The 21689-nt window shown below is 42.9% G+C and overlaps 1 protein-coding gene across 2 annotated transcripts in view; it reads right to left on the bottom strand.

The window, feature by feature from the left end:
- Window positions 1–1330: 1330 nt before the first annotated feature.
- LOC117252498 (ADP-ribosylation factor-like protein 15) overlaps window positions 1331–21689 on the bottom strand; it is a 130218-nt gene continuing 109859 nt past the window's right edge. For both annotated transcript variants that reach the window (XM_033619463.2, XM_033619462.2), the window contains exon 5: window positions 1331–2439. In XM_033619463.2, the coding sequence (XP_033475354.1) occupies window positions 2287–2439 (153 nt within the window). In that variant the 3' untranslated portion in view covers window positions 1331–2286. The remainder of the gene's footprint in view (window positions 2440–21689) is intronic.

Below are 21689 nucleotides of genomic sequence, written 5' to 3'. Positions count from 1 at the left end.
TCTTTTTTTTTTTCTTTAAACTTTGGCTCGACCTCAACCGGCTCATCTGCGTTTCCCCGATTATCTTCCAAGGTCTCAGATTTCCACAGGTCACCTTAAATCACAAATCCGAGACATTGTGAAGAAAATGCTTCCAGAAACATATGCAAACATTCAACTCATCACACTTTTCATGGTAATACGTGAAGTATGGATGTTATCTTGTGCGAATATCTACCTAAAACAGACCTAAGAATGCAGTCTTCTAATCCATACCTGGTCTGACTGAAATTCTACTTTCACAAACATTAGCTACACAGTTCAGTGATTATACTACAAAATATTCATACGGTTTAACAAACCTATAAACTGTCATCCATACTCCCATTTTAAGGTAAAACACTGAAAATAAAGACAATATAGCATTTATTGTGCCAATATAATATATCAAATATTTCACTTCAACATTTTAACAAGCAAAAGAGATCAAAGTGTAAATAACGACTAAGACAATTTTTTCATTTTTAAAACTTTTACTTGCTATTTTAGACAAAACGCATGATTGAAAAACAAATACAAAAAGAAAAAAAAAGAGATTGTAGTTAATATTTTAAAACCTATGTGTGAGCCGATGATATGCAAAGTCCGATGACAGATTTAGTTTGCATTCAAGCGAATGCAGCGATCCATCCAGACTGTAAAAAACTACCTGGCAGAGCTGACGTCAGGTACAAAAGGTGATTGAATTTCTAAAAACCTGACAAAATATTGAACAAAACAACAGCAACAGAAATACAAAGCACGCATGGAGGAGGTGTGAACATTATCCGTTACTGAAGTACATCTTTGGGGACGAGCACACCTGTGACAGAATGAATATGACTCATTTTAGAGGTGTGGAGTCCACACGAGGGCAGCCGGGCTCAACGTTGGCATCTGGGATAAAAAGCCCCACCGAGCAGTAATGGGGACAGGGAGCGGAGCTGGAGTGGAGGGGTGGTGTTGGTTGGGATGAGGTGGGGTGGGGGTCCGCGATAAACAGCAGACAGGGAGGGGTCTTCACAGACAGTTGGAAGGCATTAGGGTGTCGGACAGGGACTTGTCAGATGCAGCTGTTGCTGTGGCTGATTGATAGAGTTTGTATTCCACCCTGATGGGAGACTGGAGTCGCTAGCCGGTGTTGAGAGAGGGATTATGTCAAATTCAAAAGGAAAAAAAAAATACAGAAAATAAAAACAAACATTTGCTGAACATTGAAATGAAACTAAATCCATCACACTTCTCTACCTCGTGGCTTCGGCCAGCCCCGTCAATCATCAATGTTTTTTTTTTTCTTCTTTTTTTTTGGTCTTTGATTTGAAAGAATTCATAAGTGTGGTATGAGTTATAAAAAATCCGAACGTAGCTCTACGAGATTAACATACAGAGCTATAAAATATATCCTAAGTTGCACATTTATAAAAGCATTCAGACTTGTTCCCACTTCCTCCACATGGTCTCCATAAAGTCATCTAGCACTTAAGTCACATGATTAGTAGTACTTGTGTATGGCTGCACAGGAGGGTACACAGCAATATGCCTGTTTGCATGTACATAATACTCCATGAGATACTCAGACTACACTATTCAGATTATATTTTCAGACACAGTGTAACGCACCGATATGTAACTACTGTACATAACACAGGGTTTTGGACTCCGATCACACAACGACATTCGTTGTTAGCGAGTCAAACTGAGAAGCACACTTGACAGCCATACAGTACTTCTCAGTGGAAAGAACATCAACTGAGCCCACCCAAACATCCTGTAAAGTAATTACTGGAGATGTTAAACATATCTACAGACAACCTGGGCTCCACTTTGTGTGTGACTGTGTGTGTGTGTGTGTTAGGGTGAGAATGTGTGTGTAAGTGTCCGTTGATGACTGAAGGAATGCCACATGTCCCACGTGCCGCTGGTTTAATCACAATGGTGCAGACAGCAGTAAACAAGATTTCCATTTCGGGCAAAGTTCAATGATTTTTCTTGACAACTGGCTTTACACTGGGTGGTTTTAATGGCAGCTTTCCTCTGACGGGCTGTAGTGGCACACACTCTTCTAGTTTGAAAGATGAGAGCAAAGTGAAGGGAGAATAACATACAATACACTTCTTGAACGGAGAGGCCGACAACTGCTGTGTTTTATCGTGTGTGCATGTTTGTGTCTGTGCGTGAGTGGGTATGTGTGTGTACATGGGCACCAGCAGGATGTGGTGTTTCGTTGTCGTCAGCCACTAATGTCTCTTAGCATTAGCGGCGTTAGCATCATATCCTTGCGGGCTCTGTGTCTTTGTCCTCCAACAGGCTAATGAACTGACCAAAGCTCTCCTTCACGGCCTCTAAGTTGTCGGTGGTGCTGCCCTCCAGGATCCAGCGCTTCCCTCGGGCCAGCGGCTCCAGCTCGAAGTACTTCTTCACCTGTTGGCAAAAATAGAGAACATGGTCAGTCAAAACATTCAGTGTTAACTCATTAGTATAAGGGGTCCTGTTTAGTCAGATTCACATTTAAGTTCAAATAAATATTCATTATTTTATAAATGTTTAAAGCAACAGATAGATCACAAGTCTCTAAACCATGCATCATTTAGGGTCAGTGGTCTGCAGGTTTTTATGTCAAGTAAATGCCAGACCAGGTTTTTTTAATGACTAAAACATCTCCAAACATGTGGGAGAAAGCAGATGGTATTATCTTGTGCTTTAATAACTGGTGGGACCCAAAAAAACACAGATTTTACAACCTCCATTAAAAAGTTTGGGAATGGTTTTAGACCAGAAGTGGGAACCAGAATTATCATTTTAAGGAAAGTGTGAGAAAGGCCCTGGACTGAATGCTGTGTCACAGATTTCAGAGGCAAAAAACGTAAAAACAAAAACAAGCAAGAACCCCGAGTATCATTCCTATCCATACTGCAACTAGTTTTCCATGCACAGTGTGTTTTCTTAACAAAATCATTTACAAACACACAAAGACACAGCTATGAAACTGTCCAAACACAGCTTTGTGTCCAGAATGCAACCAAACTGAAGAAATAAATAAAATAGAATAAAACTAAATTAAATCAAAATCTTCTTCTCTGGGAAATATGCAGCTTGCTGGCTTGGCACTGCTCTTTGTAACAGTTGATTATAAAGTTCATATGTTGGCTCTTGGCTGCTCATGACAGTGGGGATGCGGTGAGGTTGGGGGGAAGAACCAGAACCAGCTGTTAGGTAAAAACAAATTTCAGCAGAGGGAAACAATGTCTTAGACCTCCACTCAAGGTACTGCAGGTTGTTAGGGTTTCTGACATTTCCAAGCGGAGAGCAATGGAAGCAATTTTGCTTGCCCGATGCGAGCGGAGTTCAGCCATCTCCTCCTGTTTGTCTGATCGCCAGTAAAGAACGTACAAAGACAAATATGTACCGTCAGCAGCTCTGAGAAAAAGAAATGCGATGCTACCAGTGTCACTGATGCAATGAAACTACATTTTCCCACCATGGATACTGATTTAGTCATTTTCATGTTCAGTTTGACAGTTTTATGTTTGTTTGTAAAGGTGTCTGTCGCACTGATCCGGTAACAACAACGAATGCTGCAATAATCATCCGTTGTCCATCATAGTATATGGATAAAATTTTCATAGCTTTAATTAGTAAATTTTTGCCTCGGCAAGACACTAGGAAAAGGAACACTGTTATGGAAATGTAATGCTTTTACATGTTTTCTTTTTGAATATGTGTAACTGTATGTTATGATTGGTCATGTGGCCATCCTGGTTGTTGTTAGTGTCTTGTAAACCAATACGGGCTGGGCTCCATCTGGAGAAAGATACTTAAACAAAAATCAAAACTCAAATCATAGCTCTGTTGGAAACATGACAGACAATATTACAATCTAAAATGCTTTATCCTCAGTTATCTTCCTTGTTAAAGGATGAAGAACTTGACTCTACATTTACCACAAAGTAGACCTTTTCTTCTTGGTCCTAATTATCGTTATACGGTTTTCACATTGTAAAAGGACACAGACTGTAAAGGGGACATTTATCAATCACAGCAGAAATACCAAAGCTGTCAAGCCATTAAAAGCATTATACGACCAGCCGTTACAACTTCACTCACAATCTGTTCAGCGTTGGATAGTATTTCTACACATTTCTGCAAATATAAAACAAGGATTGATGATTGAACAATTTCTGCAAATCAAAATCGCAGATAACCTCAATATTCTGAATCAAAGTCATCTGTACACTCTGTAAAGTGCACCAGATCCACACAGGTGACCGTCACACAGTCAAATGACTTTTCAACTTCAAGTGAAATTGCTTTCGTCTAGACCGTGCTGGGCTGTCTAGCTGTGCCATGGTGTGTGGCATGAAGAGGATAGGGGGGAGGAGGAGGAGGAGGAGGAGGAGGGGGTATTCTTTGTGTCTGCTCAAATCCAGCCAGCCATGCCAGTGAGTGGGAGAGTGAGCGCTGTCTCTGCCCCTGAGCCGAGTCTCTGTCCGGGTGTAATGTGAGTTTAATGACAGATTAAGTCACCTCAGCCGTGTTTGGCTCAGAGGCCTGGCTAGAAAGCCGAGCGGACCCAAACAGTGTTAACAAATCTGTCTGGGTAACTTGAGCTGCCCTAGTCCAGGCTCTAGCCCCAGACCTAGACTGCAGACGATGCGGCTGGCTGCCTGTCTGGCTGGCTGGCTCACTTGTCTGCCTGTAGCCAAGGCCCTCTTCTGGAAGACTCTGGCCCCTGCACTGGCAGACAGTCAAAAGGCCAGCAGTGACCTCTGTGCAAGTGCAGACAGGCTCAAGCTTCTCTCGCTTCCCCTCCTTGCCTCGCGGGCCAACAGAACACACCCAGGGGCATCTGACAGTGTGGCGAATACCTTCTATCCTCAGTATGACCGGACAACTGATCTTACCAACCATACCAGATGGCTTATTAGGTTTTTAGAGCAGCTTTACAGTTGTGCGGTCATGAAAAGACAAGTAGGCTGAAACCCCTTCTATACAGCCAGGTTAAGGAGGGATTGGTGTGCCAGTATGCCGCCTCGCCATTCTTTACAAAACATACAAACAATGAATGGAGGAGCATTGTTGTTCGGCCTTGAAGCTAGCAGAAGACACAGACACTGTTGTGCTACACATCTTGCCACTTTTGCTTCCAGAACGCTAGCATGCTATCTACCATCACACACTGGAGCAGCATTATGCTGGCGTTGGTGGTTCAGTGTAAAAAAGCAATGGCAGATCTTGTGTGCGACAGTATTGAGGAATGTGTTTAAAAAGGGCTCGAGATTCCAAAGAATCTCCCACTTACTTAAAGAAGTTCAAAACAACATTCAGAGCGAATCTATGATTCAGGTTTTCTGGATATGGCTCTCAAGATAGAGGTGGTGGAGCTGGCAGCTAACAGCTAATGATGCTAACAGTGAATACAATGCTAACAATGGCTACAGTGCCAACGGTGTTAACCAGGGATAAACCAGAAAGTCGGTGCCACACCTTTGCAACGATGGGAACTGCCCATTGGTCCGACAGCCCATTGGTTCGACATCCCATTGTTCTGACCATATTAAACTCATTGTTCCGAAGTCCGTTCCGAAATCATCATGATGCCCTGTGCTTAAGGTCTGGTTAGGTTTAGGCACAAAAACCACTTGGTTAGGGTCAGGAAAAGATCATGGTGTGGGTTAAAATGAAAAAGAAAGTGACAAACACATAAGCCGTGAGCCTGCTCTGCCTCAAGCCTTTCCTAGCTGACCCAGAGCCGGCCGCGGCGCACCATACGCCCGCCGCGAGCCGTTCAGCACCGCGGACAGTTGGACTAATGGGATGTCGAACCAATGGGCTGTCGGACCAATGACATGGACCCTGCAATGACACCGTCCCATTATCAGCGGTAACTGCCATATGAAAGCAGTGCAGAGCGATGGCGATTAGCTAGCCAGTGGGATACACACATGCACTAACATAAATGTTCTGCCAGACTGTCTACCACAACAACAAACAGAGCAGCTCAGATTTAAACACACACAAAGGGAGCGTGACTCCATTCTCTGCTCAAGCAGCTATAACTCCACTACATCCTTACATAGCAAATAGATGTTTGTTGCTATATTAGTGCTCTTAATATCATATAGAGCTCCTTTAATACCTAATGGTATGAACACCTTCATAAGGGGCCAAGTTTCATTGAAAGGGTACATCAAATCCAGAGATTGCAATTCCACAAGGGGCAGACGGGACACATCGCAAAAACGCTGTCTCAGTGTTACATGACTGAAGGAACCCCATGACCTAACAGCCGGGTGCACCCACACTGGCAGTCAACAGTGTGGCCCAAACCAGTTTCTCTGAGATTAAGTCCTCCTAAGCACACTTATGCTTGCTTAAGGAATTGCGTGAGGCAGTGGGAAGGGTAAGCCACACAAGACGCGGGTTGCCAGATGGCTCCTAGGATGACCACTGGGTCATCCAGTCTAGCTTCTTCTAGGTCATACAGACCAGGGGACTTGCCCTGTGCATGGGAGAAAGCGGCTTATACATGCATAAGGGTGTCAAAAAATCTGTAATCACCTGTGTCAACTGTATTCCTGCTGCTGGACTCCAGCCACCAGGAGGAGAGACATAACACTCAAGAAAAGCACAAGTGTTTGGCAACAGGTCTGAAAGGTTACAGTGACTTCTAGTGACTCGAAGTGCAGAGTGGACAGAGCAATATCTGAGAACTTGGATGGGCTGGATTTTACATTTAACTGCATACAGTAATGTTCAACATTACTGTATCATTCCATTTTAATAACAACTGAAACTTGCAAGGTGAAAGAGTAGTTGGTTTCTCCTGCCCAGGATTCTGTATCATGTTTAAAGCCTTAAAAAAGCCAAAACACTGTTAATATTCTGATACGTCTTGATCTACTTTTAGAACACACTGTCGTTTCCAATAAGCCACAACTCTGTATATGGAAGCAACTTTATCTTCGTGTAACAAATGATCAAATTATAAGTAATTCTTTTAAAAATAAAACATGAAAAACTGGCCACCAGCACCAACATCTGACGCATTCTTGCACAAAGAAGGTAAAAATTGAAGGTAAAAGTAGAAAACATTTTAATAAATCATGGCTTGTGGTTGTTTTTAACAATTACCTGCATTCAGAAATATGTAAGTAGGTTTGACGATAAATTGACTGATGATGGAAAATGTAAATTGGTGTTTTAAGAATGCAACTGATCAAATGATTAAATGAGGAAGAGATGAGAGACAAGTTGGTCAGGATTGAAAAGTGCTCATGAAGGCATTTCTACGTACTTCTTTAATCACGATAGGAAATCCGTATCTATCAGTATCTAGGCTATTTGCGGGAGAGAAACCAAAATAAACTTGGCCATCAAGACTAAGCTTCCTCTTGACAGAATACATTTTTTCAGCTTTTGGATTAAATTGCACACATTGATTAAAAGAGACAATTTGGCTGTTACTTTTTGGAAAATAAGTTAAAGGAAATACCACTTCATTAAAGGTATATCGTTAGGTTTGACAGTTTGTGACCCAGTGTCTGCAGGGAGTGGCTGCACAGCTAGTCGGCTAAGCTTAAGCTCCAACCCTGGCAAGCCTACCTCAGGCTCCTTAAGACAGCGGCTCGGCATGCATGGCACGTGCATCCAGCTGCTTCCTGACCTATGCCAGATTACTACATGCGATGGTCACTGTTGGCATCATGTCATGTCAAGAGGATATCCTGGCAGAATAAAAAGAGCTTTGGCGGATGTCTATTGCCAGCAGAGCCCTGCTCTGGCCTCCTGACCAACTAAACACATGAGGGAGGCAGACATAGGCAAAAAAAAAAAAGAGAATATATGTGAGAAACCCCCCTGACAAATCTTTATTCTTCAAAAATTGATATCCTCTATTCTGCAGTGGTGTTCAGTTTAAAAATAAAATTGAGGATTCAAAGTAGAAAGCAGGTGGTATTGTGCTTATATATTCTTAAATTATAGGCTGTATAGACGAACAAATAAAAAACCTGTATTAAAATCACTTCATGTACAATCTGAGCTGAAGTTAAATTCCTTCTTTTTTCATTCTTTTCCTCAACTTGCTTTTTCTTCTTGTGCTTCTCTATCAAGGCGCCAATCAGTACAGCTATTAAGTGTACACAGAGTAGGAAGTTATTTATAGTTTCAGGGACATTTCACTCCAAAATTAAAACAAAACAAAACAAAACAAAACATATTTTTCCTCTTACCTGTAGTGCTATTTATCAGTCTAGATTGTTTCGGTTTGAGCTGCCAAGTGTTAGAGATATTGGCTACAGAGATGACTGCCTTTTCTCAAATTTAGCAGTACTTGGCTTGTGGTGCCCAAGGCGCCAAAAAAAAAGAGTTTCATGTCGAAACTATTTTCTTTCTACTAAAGTACATCCACAAACTGTATCACCATGCAGAAGGAAGCGAGCATCTACCCAAGGACGAGAGGCTCATGCTCGTGACAGCATGAGACGCTAGCAAGAGATGCACGCTTTTTTCTGCCCAGTGATTCGGTTGGTGGGTGTAATGCAGCAGAAAGAAAATAGTTCCTACATGAAACTTTTCAGAACAAGGTCTGTGGATTATCTTGAGTTTCTCAAATGTATTTTCTTTTTGGCGCTTTGAGCACCAAAAGCCGAGTGCCATCTAGTTCCATTATGCCGGAGAGAAGGCAGATATCTCTATGGCCGTTCACGCCAACACTCAGCAACTCACACCAAAACTATCTAGTTCAAGAAATAGCATCACAGGTAAGAGGTAAAATATGTGTTTTTGATTTGGGGGGTGAACTGTTCTAAGCTTAAGATTTAAGAAAGAAAAACAGCTCAAAAGATGACAAACCATCTATTCTTTACATTATACTTGTCACAGTTTAAAGAAACTGTTCATCTATTTAAAATGTTGAGAGAAACTGACTTATTGACAGTACATGCCAAAAACAGCCTTTGTGCAAACGATAACACAGACATTTAAAGTACACAGGCAGCTGACAAATGATAACTTCCATGCAGCCTTACATGACCCACCTTTATCGTTTTTGCAACATGATTTATTAACTTCAAAACTGAAGTAAGTTTCCAAAGAACATTCTCATTATTTTATCTGTACCCTGTATTTTTCCTATAGTCATGTTCAGTAATTCAGTCAGTAATTCAGGTTAAGTGCCTTCCTCAAGGGTGACATGGCAGAGGTCCAAGCCAACTGAGTACACTCAGTTTACATGCCATGTTCAGGATCTTTCTGATAAAAAGACTGTGGTTCACTGGTCTTGCGCTATGTGTGCGTATTTGGGAAATCTAGAGTCAGTTCTAGCATTCTTGCAGAGGTTAACAGCAAAGCCAGATGTAACAGAGTCAGGTTTGTTGGATACACAGCTACGGCAGATCGGTATCGTAAAAGAAAGTTAAATGACCTGCGATGTCAACTCTCAATTTCTCATCTAGGGTAAGTTTTTTTTGTCAAGTCTGGCTCTTGCAGTTGCCTCAGGATCCAAAAGTCTGAGAAAAATATCGAAACTAAATTCAATAATATCAAATAATACTAATAAACTCTCCCTGTTTAAGTAACAAGATCATAAAAGGAAGAACAGGAAACGTTCACTTGAGAAGATTTTGCCTCTCAGCCATGTTTTAAAAAAGCCAAAACAGAAAGAGAAGCTGATAAAAAGACTTAGTCAGATAGGTTATCCTTCAAACACTGCCTTCCTGCAGGCAACTATCAAAACTCCTCTGTGGAGCAAGGAGAGCTTTACTCAATAAACTCATTGGAGAACCACTGATTTTAGCCTTGAGCTTTTCATTTGGATAAACTTCAGCAGGGGCCCCATCGCAACAAAAATAACATCCTTTGTTCAAAGGCTACCTCAGAGCATGTGTGCATAAAGTGACCTATGGGAAAAGCAGCAGAAAGCAGCCAAACATCTTAATAAATGCATCTTTATATGTATTTAGTCATGAGGTATTTTGGAGGGGACTTTTTAGTATTAGCTCTAAAATACATGTGCCTCATAAAATGGAGGACATGGCCTCCAATGCCCTTGTCCTAATATGTACCATGACCACATGTCTACCCTGCTTCACTGTCATGTGTCAAAACCTCACCACATGAGTAAGCCATATAACTGGAGAAGGAAGCATTAGGGGGTCTCTGAACGAGGGAAAGTGGCATGCTCAAATATCCAAGACAATCAATTACACCATCCCTTGACATGTTAGCCCCTGTGAAAATATCAGTCACTTGGAAAGTGTCCCACACTGGCGACTGCATTGAAATGGGAGGGTAATGTGAGATCCACTTACCATATAATAGATATGCCTTTGTTTGCTTTTCCGGCTTACCTAAAGAGCCTTAAAGACATGCGAAAGCCCGGAGGTCCCCAAGAGAGGAACACTTGGGAAGTCTGTGAAAAAACAAACATTGCACCACAAACTGTGGGAGGTGTCAAATGAAACAGCCCACTGGCTAACAAGTTAAACCTAAAGCCTATTTAAACAAGGCTGTAACACCTTCGGCAATGGACCTGAGGGTTTGCATCTGAAGGGGATTACTGTCCTTGAGCCTTACCCAAGGTGGATAATGACCTGATCATCTGTTAAGTGAAAGTATTACCTGTTGGTGGGGCACATGACACTACCACCTTTTGGTTCCAGACTACATGAAGTGAGGACTTCAAGACCTCCTTCTGAATTTAGTTGGGACGGCTAACAGGTGGCACAGCACAGAGAGAGGAGTATGAAGGGCTCAGCTTGGCAAACCCTGCACCATCAACAATTAACCATACCTAAATCCCGCCCTTTTTGCTTTGTGCTTTAATCAAAGGTGAGCAAGCTTGGAATCTGACAGTATCTTAATCAACTTCCCCCTTTCCTGTTATACTTAGATATGCTATGTGCTTGGCTAGTCTATACTCAGAAGGAAACTTTTAGGGTGACTGGTGTCACAATCTTCACGGACACATTACATTGTATATAGTCAGGGTTGGTTAGTTAATGTTAGCAAAATGATAGCTAACCATCCAGCTAATTCATAGCCATATCTAGAGGAGTTAGCCTGTCAGATCACTACCATCAGCCAGGTTTGCTTTCTCCTTATTTCTGTGCCAACGCTGTGGTAAAGCTGACATATGACATGAATTATCATTTCCCGGATCAAGGCTAACGTTCCTTTGTTTACACTTTTTCTGTTAGGCTATGTGCTGCCCCAAAGAAATACATTTTGGTGTTATTTGTTGGATATACACAACATCTAGCATCCCATTGTGAATATAACATAGCATACTGTTGCTGTCAGCTTCCTGCATGGCTACAGAATTTAATGGAATCAGTGTTGTGCACAAGAGCAAAGTTTGCCTTCATCGCTCTCTGGCAGAAAACTATTCATTTCAACCCAAACCATGATTAACTGCCTGACCAATACCAAGAAATCCCAGTCTGACAGAAAGCCCAGATGGCAAACTTCTAACAACCTGTAGACATTGGTGTCGCTATGTTTCTCATTGTCAAGCTCGGAACAGTTACTAAGTGGAGCGCAATCTGGAAATCCATCGGTAAAATAAATAAATAAATAAATAAAAATTTCTTCCTTTACCTCTGGAGGCACAGCCCAGAGTTTTTTGACTAACGGAAGTGCAGGGGCCTCGGCAATCGCTCATGCCCTTCACTTCCGGTGGTGCCCCCAGGGAATCGCCGTATTGTTTACAAATACTTAGGGTAGAAAACCAGCAGAGTTTAGCTATATATCACGTTTCACGTCACTATATCACCGTGTAGACTAATCTGATGTTTGTTAAGTCTATAAACACAATGATTGAACAAACGTTACTATTTCTGTGTGCACGTTTTGTAATTAACATGATTATCGTAGATTAGCTGGGCTAACCGATAGCTGTAAACGTTAGCCGTTAGCAGTGTCTGTAATAACCACAGACTGTATAAAAATAAGTTAATAACTCAAACGGTCCGTGAATAAAATATTTTTTCCAGTGGATATCTTAGTTACAACATGGTTGAGCTAGCAAAGCAGTTTTGTGTTGCTATGTGTGGTATTTATTCAGTTTGGGGAAATCACGATGTCTAGAGAGCATCAGTGGCTGCAGCTGACAGGGACAGTTAGCAAAGCTAACATCAGGATGTCATCTGTTAAAAGCCTCCCATTGTCGGATATGACATGAAACTACTCCAGTTAGCTCAATCATGTTGTAACTGTAAAAAAAAAAAAAATTTCACGTTGACGAGACTGTTTTTGGTGGAGGGATCGCTATGGATGCAGAGCTTGCTGTTTCTGTAGGTACACATTTCCTGGGGACACCTGCATGTCTCGGCCACACCCCCTCCATTGTGATTGGCTAAAGCGCAGCATCGTTCAAACTGAAAGCCAGCCAGCCAGCCCCCCACACAGGGCTGCTGACAGATTCTACAATGTAAATTGCAGAATCTGTCTTGAGAGATAAAGTGGAGCGAGACTCTGGATCATTTTCATCCTTGCATGAGTCGCCATTATTCTCCAGCACTGTAGTGCTGTTGTGCTGTGGACGAATCTACAGCAAGGACACAGGTAGGTTGCTCTTGAAGTCAACAAAAGCAAGAAAAACTGCAAGAGACATCTCACAATGGCTGCGTGTTGCCGTTGTTCAACGTGTTGTTTTCAACTTGCCTCTTTACTCCTCTTGTTTTTAAAAATACAAGCAGAGGGGCAATCGGCTTAGACCAGCTAGCCAATCATCAATAAGGAGAGGCAGTTGAAACTGTTGGCGACCTCCCTGTCTCAAATTTTGTAGTTGAAAAACTAGCCACAATTAAAGTAATTGTGTTGGTCTGCGTGTGCCCATGCAGAACCAGCAGCAGGGCTTGAAAGCAAATGCAGAAAAAGAATGCAAGTTTAAAAAAATCCATGGCAACAAAAAATACAATACAAGGACCCTAAACCTAAAGTCCAAGCACAGAGACAGGGACTGGGAGAAAGACAGAAAGATATGGACTTTCACTTTAGTCCTTTCATTTGCTGTGGAAACAATCCAGGTCTAGCAAGCACGTAAAAGCGATGAGGCCACCCTGGAACCAGGCCACAGTTGTAGAACTGTTGGACCAGGGGATTCGGCAGGCAACAAATTAAGACTTAAGTCCCCATGTCACAGTGTAAAAACTGAGCTGCCTCTAGATTTACTGTCCTGTTCCACTCAGGTGGGACCGTGGGTCTCCCACAGGCTCAGCTCAGCGCAGGTTCAAAGTGATTCACTTTCTGTGCACTTCTCTTCAAAGCCAACTGACCACTGCCAGATCAGAGCCATCCTCAGAGGCGCTGTAAATCTAACCAAGACTGCGCAGAGGACATTCTTCCCGACCCTTTCAGTAGCACAGAGGCATTTATTTTTATTTTTCTTGCAGCAGATCAGATGACTTCCACAAACACTGGCTGCTGTTACCTGGGTAAATGACCCGTGCCTCAAGACTGGCAGACAACAACAACAACAGATGCAGTTTGTTTTTGCAGAACACATTCAAACATACTTAAACACTGGGGATTAGTGCTGGGTGATAATTCAATAATGTTTATCTACTTTCAGCAGAATCATACTGCGATGGAATTATCTTATAATCCTTCAAATACTCCAAGCTCTTATTACAAACAAAACAAAACAAAAAGTCATATTACAAGTGGTAGTTATAATGACATGTATATGTGTTTGGTGCAAGATATTCGATTCATTACGCAACATCCTTTCGGTACACACTTTTACTGTTAAAATTGTCTATTTATGTCTGCTACTAGCACACACAGAATAGAAATTCTTGAGCGTGAGTTTTACCTAAAAAGTCTTGGCAGTGCACTAGCTGTTGTCTATCAGCTGTAGCATACTAGTTGGCTTTGCCCGATTAGCTGGGTTAGTCAAGATCAGTGGACAACGATTTCTGTCTAAATGTACGCCAACAACGTTCAACTGAATTTGTGAAAATCTGAGAGTACGCTTTCAAATTTCATGGATTATGACATTGGCCCAATATGTCAACTGGCAGGACAAGACAAAATCAGACTGGAAGGCGAGTCTCTCTCCACGCATTATTCAGGCAGCCTCCCACTGCCGATTCAGACTGCACCAAAGTAATAACAATGTCATTTTTATTTCAACGCTAGCAACTAATGCTATGGAGTGTTTCTCGCTGCATATATACAACCGTACTCATTTCAAGAGAATACCAAAATAAAGCATTTGGTCAAAGTGTGTGAGCTCCAATACATGTGTTTTCATGAGTGTGTTTTAGTGATTCTGATTCGCCTGCTCTGCTATTCACTTCCTGTTTTGGACATCAGTAGCAACTAATTTATCAAAAAGTCATAGTCTTATGGCAGAGCATTACATCTACATTACTAGTAGTAGTAGTAGTAGTAGTAGTAGTAGGTAATGCTGTCTTTATGTCTTTATGCTGTCTTTGTCCTGTGAATTTTATCCTTTTATTGGATGGAAAACATCTTGCCAAAGGACTGCGGCTGAAAATCAGCCAGCTGGCTAACACTAGCACATTTACAGAGATGTTGATTAATGTGCACTGTCCTTGTAAATAAATAAATGAAATGAAAATACTTTTATTATTTTTGCCTTTTGACAACATGCCAGTTTATGAGTGCCTAAAGTTTTACAGTAAGAATTATGACCAATGAGCCACCATTTAATTATTTACATCTTTTAAAATGAATAACACTTTTTTTTTGCATTATTTTAGTTTTACCTGCTGTACAAAAAACATATCCAACTGTGAACACAAAAGAGAGGTACATACCAAGCCTCGAATTTTGTGCTCTGTTACACCGCTAACTGTAACTGTTTTACACATATGTAGAGTTTGGTCTCATGTTATCCACAGTTAACTGATTTGAAAATAAGTTGGGGTTTTTTTTTGATAGTGGTGAACATTCTTATCAGTATTGTGATTAGGATTTCCACCATATTGCTCGGCTCTGCTGGGGACCAGATCAGTTATCTGAACAGTCCAGGAAGAGATGAGCAACTGGACCTTCAGAATTGGTCAAATTAAAACAGGCAAACTATTTGCCCAAACAGAATTATTAAAATTAATGCTGTAAGTTCCTGTTATAACACCTCAAAAAACATTTCTCTTTGCATCAGGTCCCTGAAAAAGCCCTGTGATGTTACAGTCTAAAAGCATGAATGACATTTTCTATAGTTAGAGTGCGGGTTGGGGGCATAGGGGAAGGAAAACATCCGTCCTCTTGTGTAGGTTGGAAAATAATTGGCAGGTTCAGTAGCTGGGACACGGCCCCTTCACCAGGGGTTGACCCGTAGGACACTAAGAAAAGTCTGTGAGATCAGAATATCTGGGATGTGTGTGTAGTGGGGGAGGAGGGGTGCCCATGTTTGCCTTGCCTTATTACAGATTTACAGTAACTCAATTTATTAAAGGCCAAGAGCTCCCTGACAAGGAACATCTGGTATGTGGGACTTGAACGGGTGAGCTGGCGTCCTGCCCATGCTCCCTGCTGCAGGGGCCAATGCACCAGCACCTTCCCTTGAGCCCGCCCTCCCTCTCCTCTTCTTGTGAAGAGGGCCGCCTTGCTGTAGCAGCCCACACAGAGGGCCCTCAAAGCCCAGGAGGTCCGTTACAAGCCACCCCTCCTCCTCCAGGACCCCCCTAGTGGGACCCTCCACCCCTTTCACTCTGGGGCCCCCCTTTCACGCTCCAGTCCTGACAGTTGACCAGCTTTAAAGCTGCAGCAGGCCCCCGCTTCAGCACACAGCACGAGGCATTACAATCAAAGTGCTCCCCTTCTGCAAAAGATTTAAACCATGCGTCAAGTTGGAGTCTGCACACACACTCACACAGATTCACTCTCACTCTCACACAGACGGAGACGGAGACACAAACACACACACACACACACACACACACACACACTCTCATATGCCATGAGACTATCCCTTTTGAAATTCAAGGTTCCTGGAGTCTCTTACCTTTTCTGTCTTGCATACCTTCTCCTATTCGTAATTATGACCACATCTTCACATTGTTTCTGTGAGTGTCTGTGCACATGTTGTTTCTGTGAGTGTCTGTGCACATGTACATGTTTGTGTGTGTTTTGTAAATTAATCACAGAGATGTTTCTTACAGCAGAAGGCAACAAAGCAGAAAATGGCATAAAAGGCCAATCACAGAATAAGAAACTAATCATAAAACAAAGGAAATAATGAAACCAAGGCTTGTTTTCCACCGCACCTTTTCCAGCTGTTTCAAGTCTGTCTCCAACTTTCACTAATCATGGTGTAGATCACTCTGCATAACTGAAACTTGTTAAATCCACACGTCAGTAATGTCTCCGTGTATATGCATCATAGCTGCAGTGCCCCCCCAGGGCTCAGCACCACAAGTGGGATCTGATGTACTTTAGGAAATGTGTTTATTTTTATGCACTATTAATTCCTTCTGTTACTGAACTGCTTCTGGCTGGGTTTAACCACTACCAGGAAATCAGGAGTGTTCAGCCAATGATGTGGCCCAGCCCAAGCACAAGCAGCCCCAGCCATGGCTCGAACAAACGTTTCATACTACAACAGTTAAAACCGAAAGCTATTCCACGTGCTCTTTCCTTTCTAGATAATTATGCTTAAATTAAATAACAACCATCAAAAGTGGGGTGTTTAAAAAAGGAGGTCTGGGTGAAACTTTTCCAGGAGTCCCAGATTTACCAATCATTGTTTGCCATTAAGGAAATGTTTTAGAAAAAAATCATTAGTCATTTCGAGTTTTGTCAAAAGGGTAAGTTTCAATGGATGAAAAACTCCATGGAGGAGAACCCCCAGAGATTCCCAGCGTTTGATCCCTGTGAGTCAGCAATGGAACCTGGGGGTCAAATCACATGCTGAATAGGCTTTTCGGAAGTCTTGTCCTAGCTAGTGGCGGCCGGTCGTCCGACCCTGCTTGACCAGCAGACAAAGGGAGGGCACTGACCACAATTGGGATGGTGGGGGGATTCTTTTCTCCTCAAATGGAAAGTCCGGTCCTGAATAGGGTCTGGCTGGCTGAATTGCGTTCCACACCGATTTTGAGAGTGAGGACCCACTGGGGTCAGGGTTCAGCAGCATTTGACGCGGGCTGTGGGAAAAGGCGAGCATGGTGCCCGCTCAACCTGCCGACTGCCCTCTCACCCACGGTGCCCCTTAACCTCCCAAAGGGACAGACCACCGGCCCGGGTATGACAGGATGAGAAAGGCTGTATGGGTGGGAAAAGGAAAGAAAGCGGAGATGAAGGTGGGCGGGAAGGCTGCACTGGCGGGACAGACAAAGATGTAAGAGAGATAAACCACCAAAGAAACGAGAAGTTTCTAAGTAGCTTCACATATTGCGCTCCGAAGGTCCAGCACAGATTCTCTAGAGCAGGGGTGGCCAACCCGCGGCTCGCGAGCCGCATGCGGCTCTTTGCCTATCAGTGTGCGGTTCTTCGATCCATTAATTAAAACCATCGGCGTGCGGCTCCTCCGTCATAAAAAAATCAATTTATTGTTATGAGTGCGTATGGCCCTTTAAGAAATGTAACAGGCTTAAGTGGAGCGAGTGAGAGAGAGAGAAGTGTGCACAGGCAGGTGAGAGGGTGTGGAGTTCAGGAGGAATACAGGACTGCAGCGCGGTGGCGATATCGCACAACAAAAAATGTCAGGGCAGAAATGCGTGTCTTTGTGTCTGCGTGCGTGTGTGGAGAGAGTATAAGAGAGGGAGAGACTGTGTGTGGATGTGTGTGGAGTAGTGTTGCACGGTATACTGGTACCAACGGTAGACCGCAGTAGGCTGCTACTTAAACACCACGGTACATGACATGGTGCCACTACTGTGGGATAAGTTCAAAGTCCAATCAAAGGAGGGTGAGTGTCCATGCGCTGGTCAATAATGGCCATAGCGCTCCGTGGCGCAAGATAATGGCTTACCGGCGCCCCAGAAGCCCGGCTCCAGGTGAATAAATGGCGTCATGACTGCTCAGAAATACCTGAACAGCCGAGCTGTGGTGGCACACAGGTATGTGACGTGTCAGAGGAGAAACAAGCCGTTCACATTTCTCTTTGTGTCAGGTAAAGGCCCACAAACCTCACCGCACTTTAGGGACTGTTCTTTACTTGTCAGGGGAGGAGGGTGGCTGGTTGATTTTGATTGCATTTATTTATTTTATTTTGATCCCCCCTATGTTAATCACTTATTGATGCTGTTTTTGAAGTATGAATAAGTCAATAAGTAATTTATTCCATTGAAATATCATATATGTATTATAGAAAAGTGATTTATCTTTTTATAAATGACAAAAGGCTCATCTGCCTCATCTTTGCTGTGGTATTGTGATACTACTCAGAACCATGATACTTTCACTGGTATCGTACCGTGGGTCCCAATTTTGGTACCGTGACAACACTAATCTGGAGAGAGTGTGAGAGTGGGAGAGACTGTGTGGATGTGTGTGGAGAGAGTGGGAGAGGGAGAGACTGTGGGTGCGGAGGGGGGACGGAGAAAGACAGTATGAGAGGGAGAGACTGTGTTTGTGTGTATCTCTATTCATGGTTATTCATTTGTGTGTGAGATAAATAAATCTGGCTTTGAAAATTGGAAATGTATGGATTTTGATTTTATGTCATTTTGTGTTTGTGTGAGAGAGGGAGTGTGTTTGTAAGCACAGGGTGTATGATGTGGCTCTTTGTACTATCATGGTAATTTTTGTGGCTCTTGGTCTCTGACTGGTTGGCCACCCCTGCTCTAGAGGATAATCAATATGTGCTGCTTGACTGGTTTTCTAACCCTTGCTTCCCAAGGTGGGATGGATGAAGCACTGGGCACACGTCTGTGAGATCTCTCCTGACACCAAGGGCCTGCAGTCCTTTCCTTGTGTAATCACTCACTCGGCACACTGCAAACAGAGGTTAACAGCCGCTATGGAAATGTATGCTACAGTACAGTACAGTACAGTACAGTGGGCCCTGACACCAAGCCAACGTATGGCCACTGATTAGTGTTGAGCTGTTGATGAGCATGTCGCCCTAGTTTTCGCAGTGTGTCAGCACTAGTAAGCTCATGTCAGACTTTTATCAGTCGATTCAGCATGTTGGATCGGTGTCGGGGATGGCTGAGCCTGAATAAAATCACTGTGATTGGCAGTTCTGTTCAGTGCACAAGAAGAGAAACAGAAGTGAGGAACTGACACAAACGACTTATGTCAAGAGGGCGTGAGATCCAAACAAACTTGTCATATTACATAAGGTCATTTTTTTGGCCATTGAGCTCTTTAGTAGAAACAGTTATAATCAGTTAATAATCAGTCAAAAATCCTTTGTTTTTCAACAGTGGCTTGAGTTGTTAATGTGCCAAGTGGCTAACTAGCATCTTGAATCCATCCTGTCTTCAGGTTTCCCGTTTTAAGATGAATACATAGCTCTGCCACCCACTGGTATGTAGAGTTATTCCCTCTCACGTACGCACATAATGTACATGCTAGTTGGCTGTTAGCTGTCGCCTTTGCGTTGTGTTCAGGCCCAGCTTTATGGCCAAGACACAGGTGACGTGAGGCAACGCAAGAGTCAGCCTTCGTTGCCACTAGGTCTTTGATTTCGGTTTGGTCTTTCTGGGCCTTATACTGTAGGATGCAGTCACCAGTAACAACAAAGTTAAATATGTTGACTAGCTTAAACATCTGGACTCACAACTCTCTTCTTCATAGTGCAGTCTGACATGAGGCCAGAAAGCAAGACTGCGTGCAAATATGCCATTCAGAATTTCTCTGCATAATACGTTGCCCGACACTTTGACTCTGCCCTGTTTTCATATGTAATAAGTGGTGACTGACAGTTGCAAATACTTTGCGGTCAATAGAAGCAAAATCCTTTCTGCTCCTTCATTTCCTTTCATGAACTGTAAGCAGATCTGATAACCAGACAGGAGTCAGGCACTTTGTTCCACATGCAAAATGCAAAGGCATTGCTCACTTTCCAGCCGCCACTGAGTTAGTTTCTGTCGTGCCTTTTAAGAAACAGAAAGCGTCTCACAGAGATCACAGACGGATTTTGTGAGCTTTAACTACCCATGATTATTAACCTTACACCGGCAACAACCACTGATGACACCTGTGGCATCACACACATGGCATTACCCCGAGGTTAGAGATATTATGAAGAGCTGCAAACCTGATGGGATTTGTCTGGATAGAATAGTTTTCAAACATCTCTGCATTAAGTTACATTATTAAATGATTAAATTGCACAGTGAACAAAGACAAGGTAAAGTGTAACACAAGATTGAAAGGCAGACTCTGGCATTTAAGGACAGCTTAATAGTTTAAATGTATTGTTGGAAAATCAAGCTGTCAATGCTGTGTTTTACCAGGGAGGACAGAACCATCTTACTGCACATGGTGGGGCCACTTGTTGGCTGGAGACACCTCTTAAAAAAAGTATCACGCGCTGCTTTACATGGAATGTCACACTTCGGGGTGCCATACAGTACACCTCATCAACTGACAGGAGGGAACTGAAAACACACTCACCGAATACAATGCATCTTCTGCAGTTTGTGTCAACTGCTCTGAAATATGTTTGAGGAAGATGAAATCCTTTATTTAGTGTGATGCAGCAGATATACTGCATCATCTCCACTCAAGAATATACTGTCAGGAATAATGCTGTTATTCTAATGACATGGGAGCTGTGCAATGCTGCAAACTGAATGTTTCACATTTCTGTCAGCTGATTCACACTGAAGGTTTCCCAACCAACTGATTTGTTTGTGCACTGGGAAATGACACGAACCACAATTATGACAATCATGTGTAAAGTAAATCAGTTAGTTGCTACTGGCATCCAAAACAGGAAGTTAAAAATTACTCATAAAACCTAACATCAAACGAGTAACAGGCAGCGGAGTGGAGAGTTCACTGAGGCACTCGCATTAGTATTTCATCTGGAGAGAGTGCGCCCTCGTTTAAAAGGCTAACACCTTGTAAAGAAAAAGAGGCACTGGACTATTTATCTTGGTTACACGTAGATTGGAAAACACTGTTATGTTTTATACTCGTGCTAAAATAAAGAATTTTATGCATTCAGAATAGGAGGTAAATCCAAAAAGAAAAGGCACTGCACGTTGGCTATAACACTCATTGCATCAGTGAATATTTCCAAGAACATTACTGTGAAAGAACACCTCTTTCACACTGTCGACACGTCCAACTTGAGCTTTGTTACACTGTGTTCAATATTGTTTATGTAATGTGTCCAAAGAGCCGTTTTGCACTTGGCCAGAAATGAGGGACAGAGCTCAGCAAGGTCACCTGCTCCTCATCCGTTTTTCCACTGTAGCCAGCAACTCACAAGTCGGGGGTTGGGGAGGGGAGTTGGGGGTGGGGAGGGCTGGTTGCTGACCGGCTTCAGTCTAGACGGCTCAATACGCAGTTGACTTTTTAAACCCGCTTGTCTGGAAAAAGAGCAGACGTGAGGTAAGAGGGGGGTGAGCTGCAGCAGAGAGGTGGTAGTGCATTTTGGCTGCCACAGCCAGCGGGCTAGACTCACTACGAGCAAGCGGAGAGACGGGGGATGAGAGGAAAAGGCAAAGAGAGAGAAAGAGAGACAGTGAGAGAGAGAGAGAGAGAGAGAGAAACAGACAGAGAGGCAGAGAGAGAGAGAGAGA

Source organism: Epinephelus lanceolatus, chromosome 9 (assembly GCF_041903045.1).
Source record: "Epinephelus lanceolatus isolate andai-2023 chromosome 9, ASM4190304v1, whole genome shotgun sequence".
Taxonomy (NCBI): Eukaryota; Metazoa; Chordata; class Actinopteri; order Perciformes; family Serranidae; genus Epinephelus; species Epinephelus lanceolatus.
This window is presented reverse-complemented; position numbering and strand designations above follow the sequence as displayed.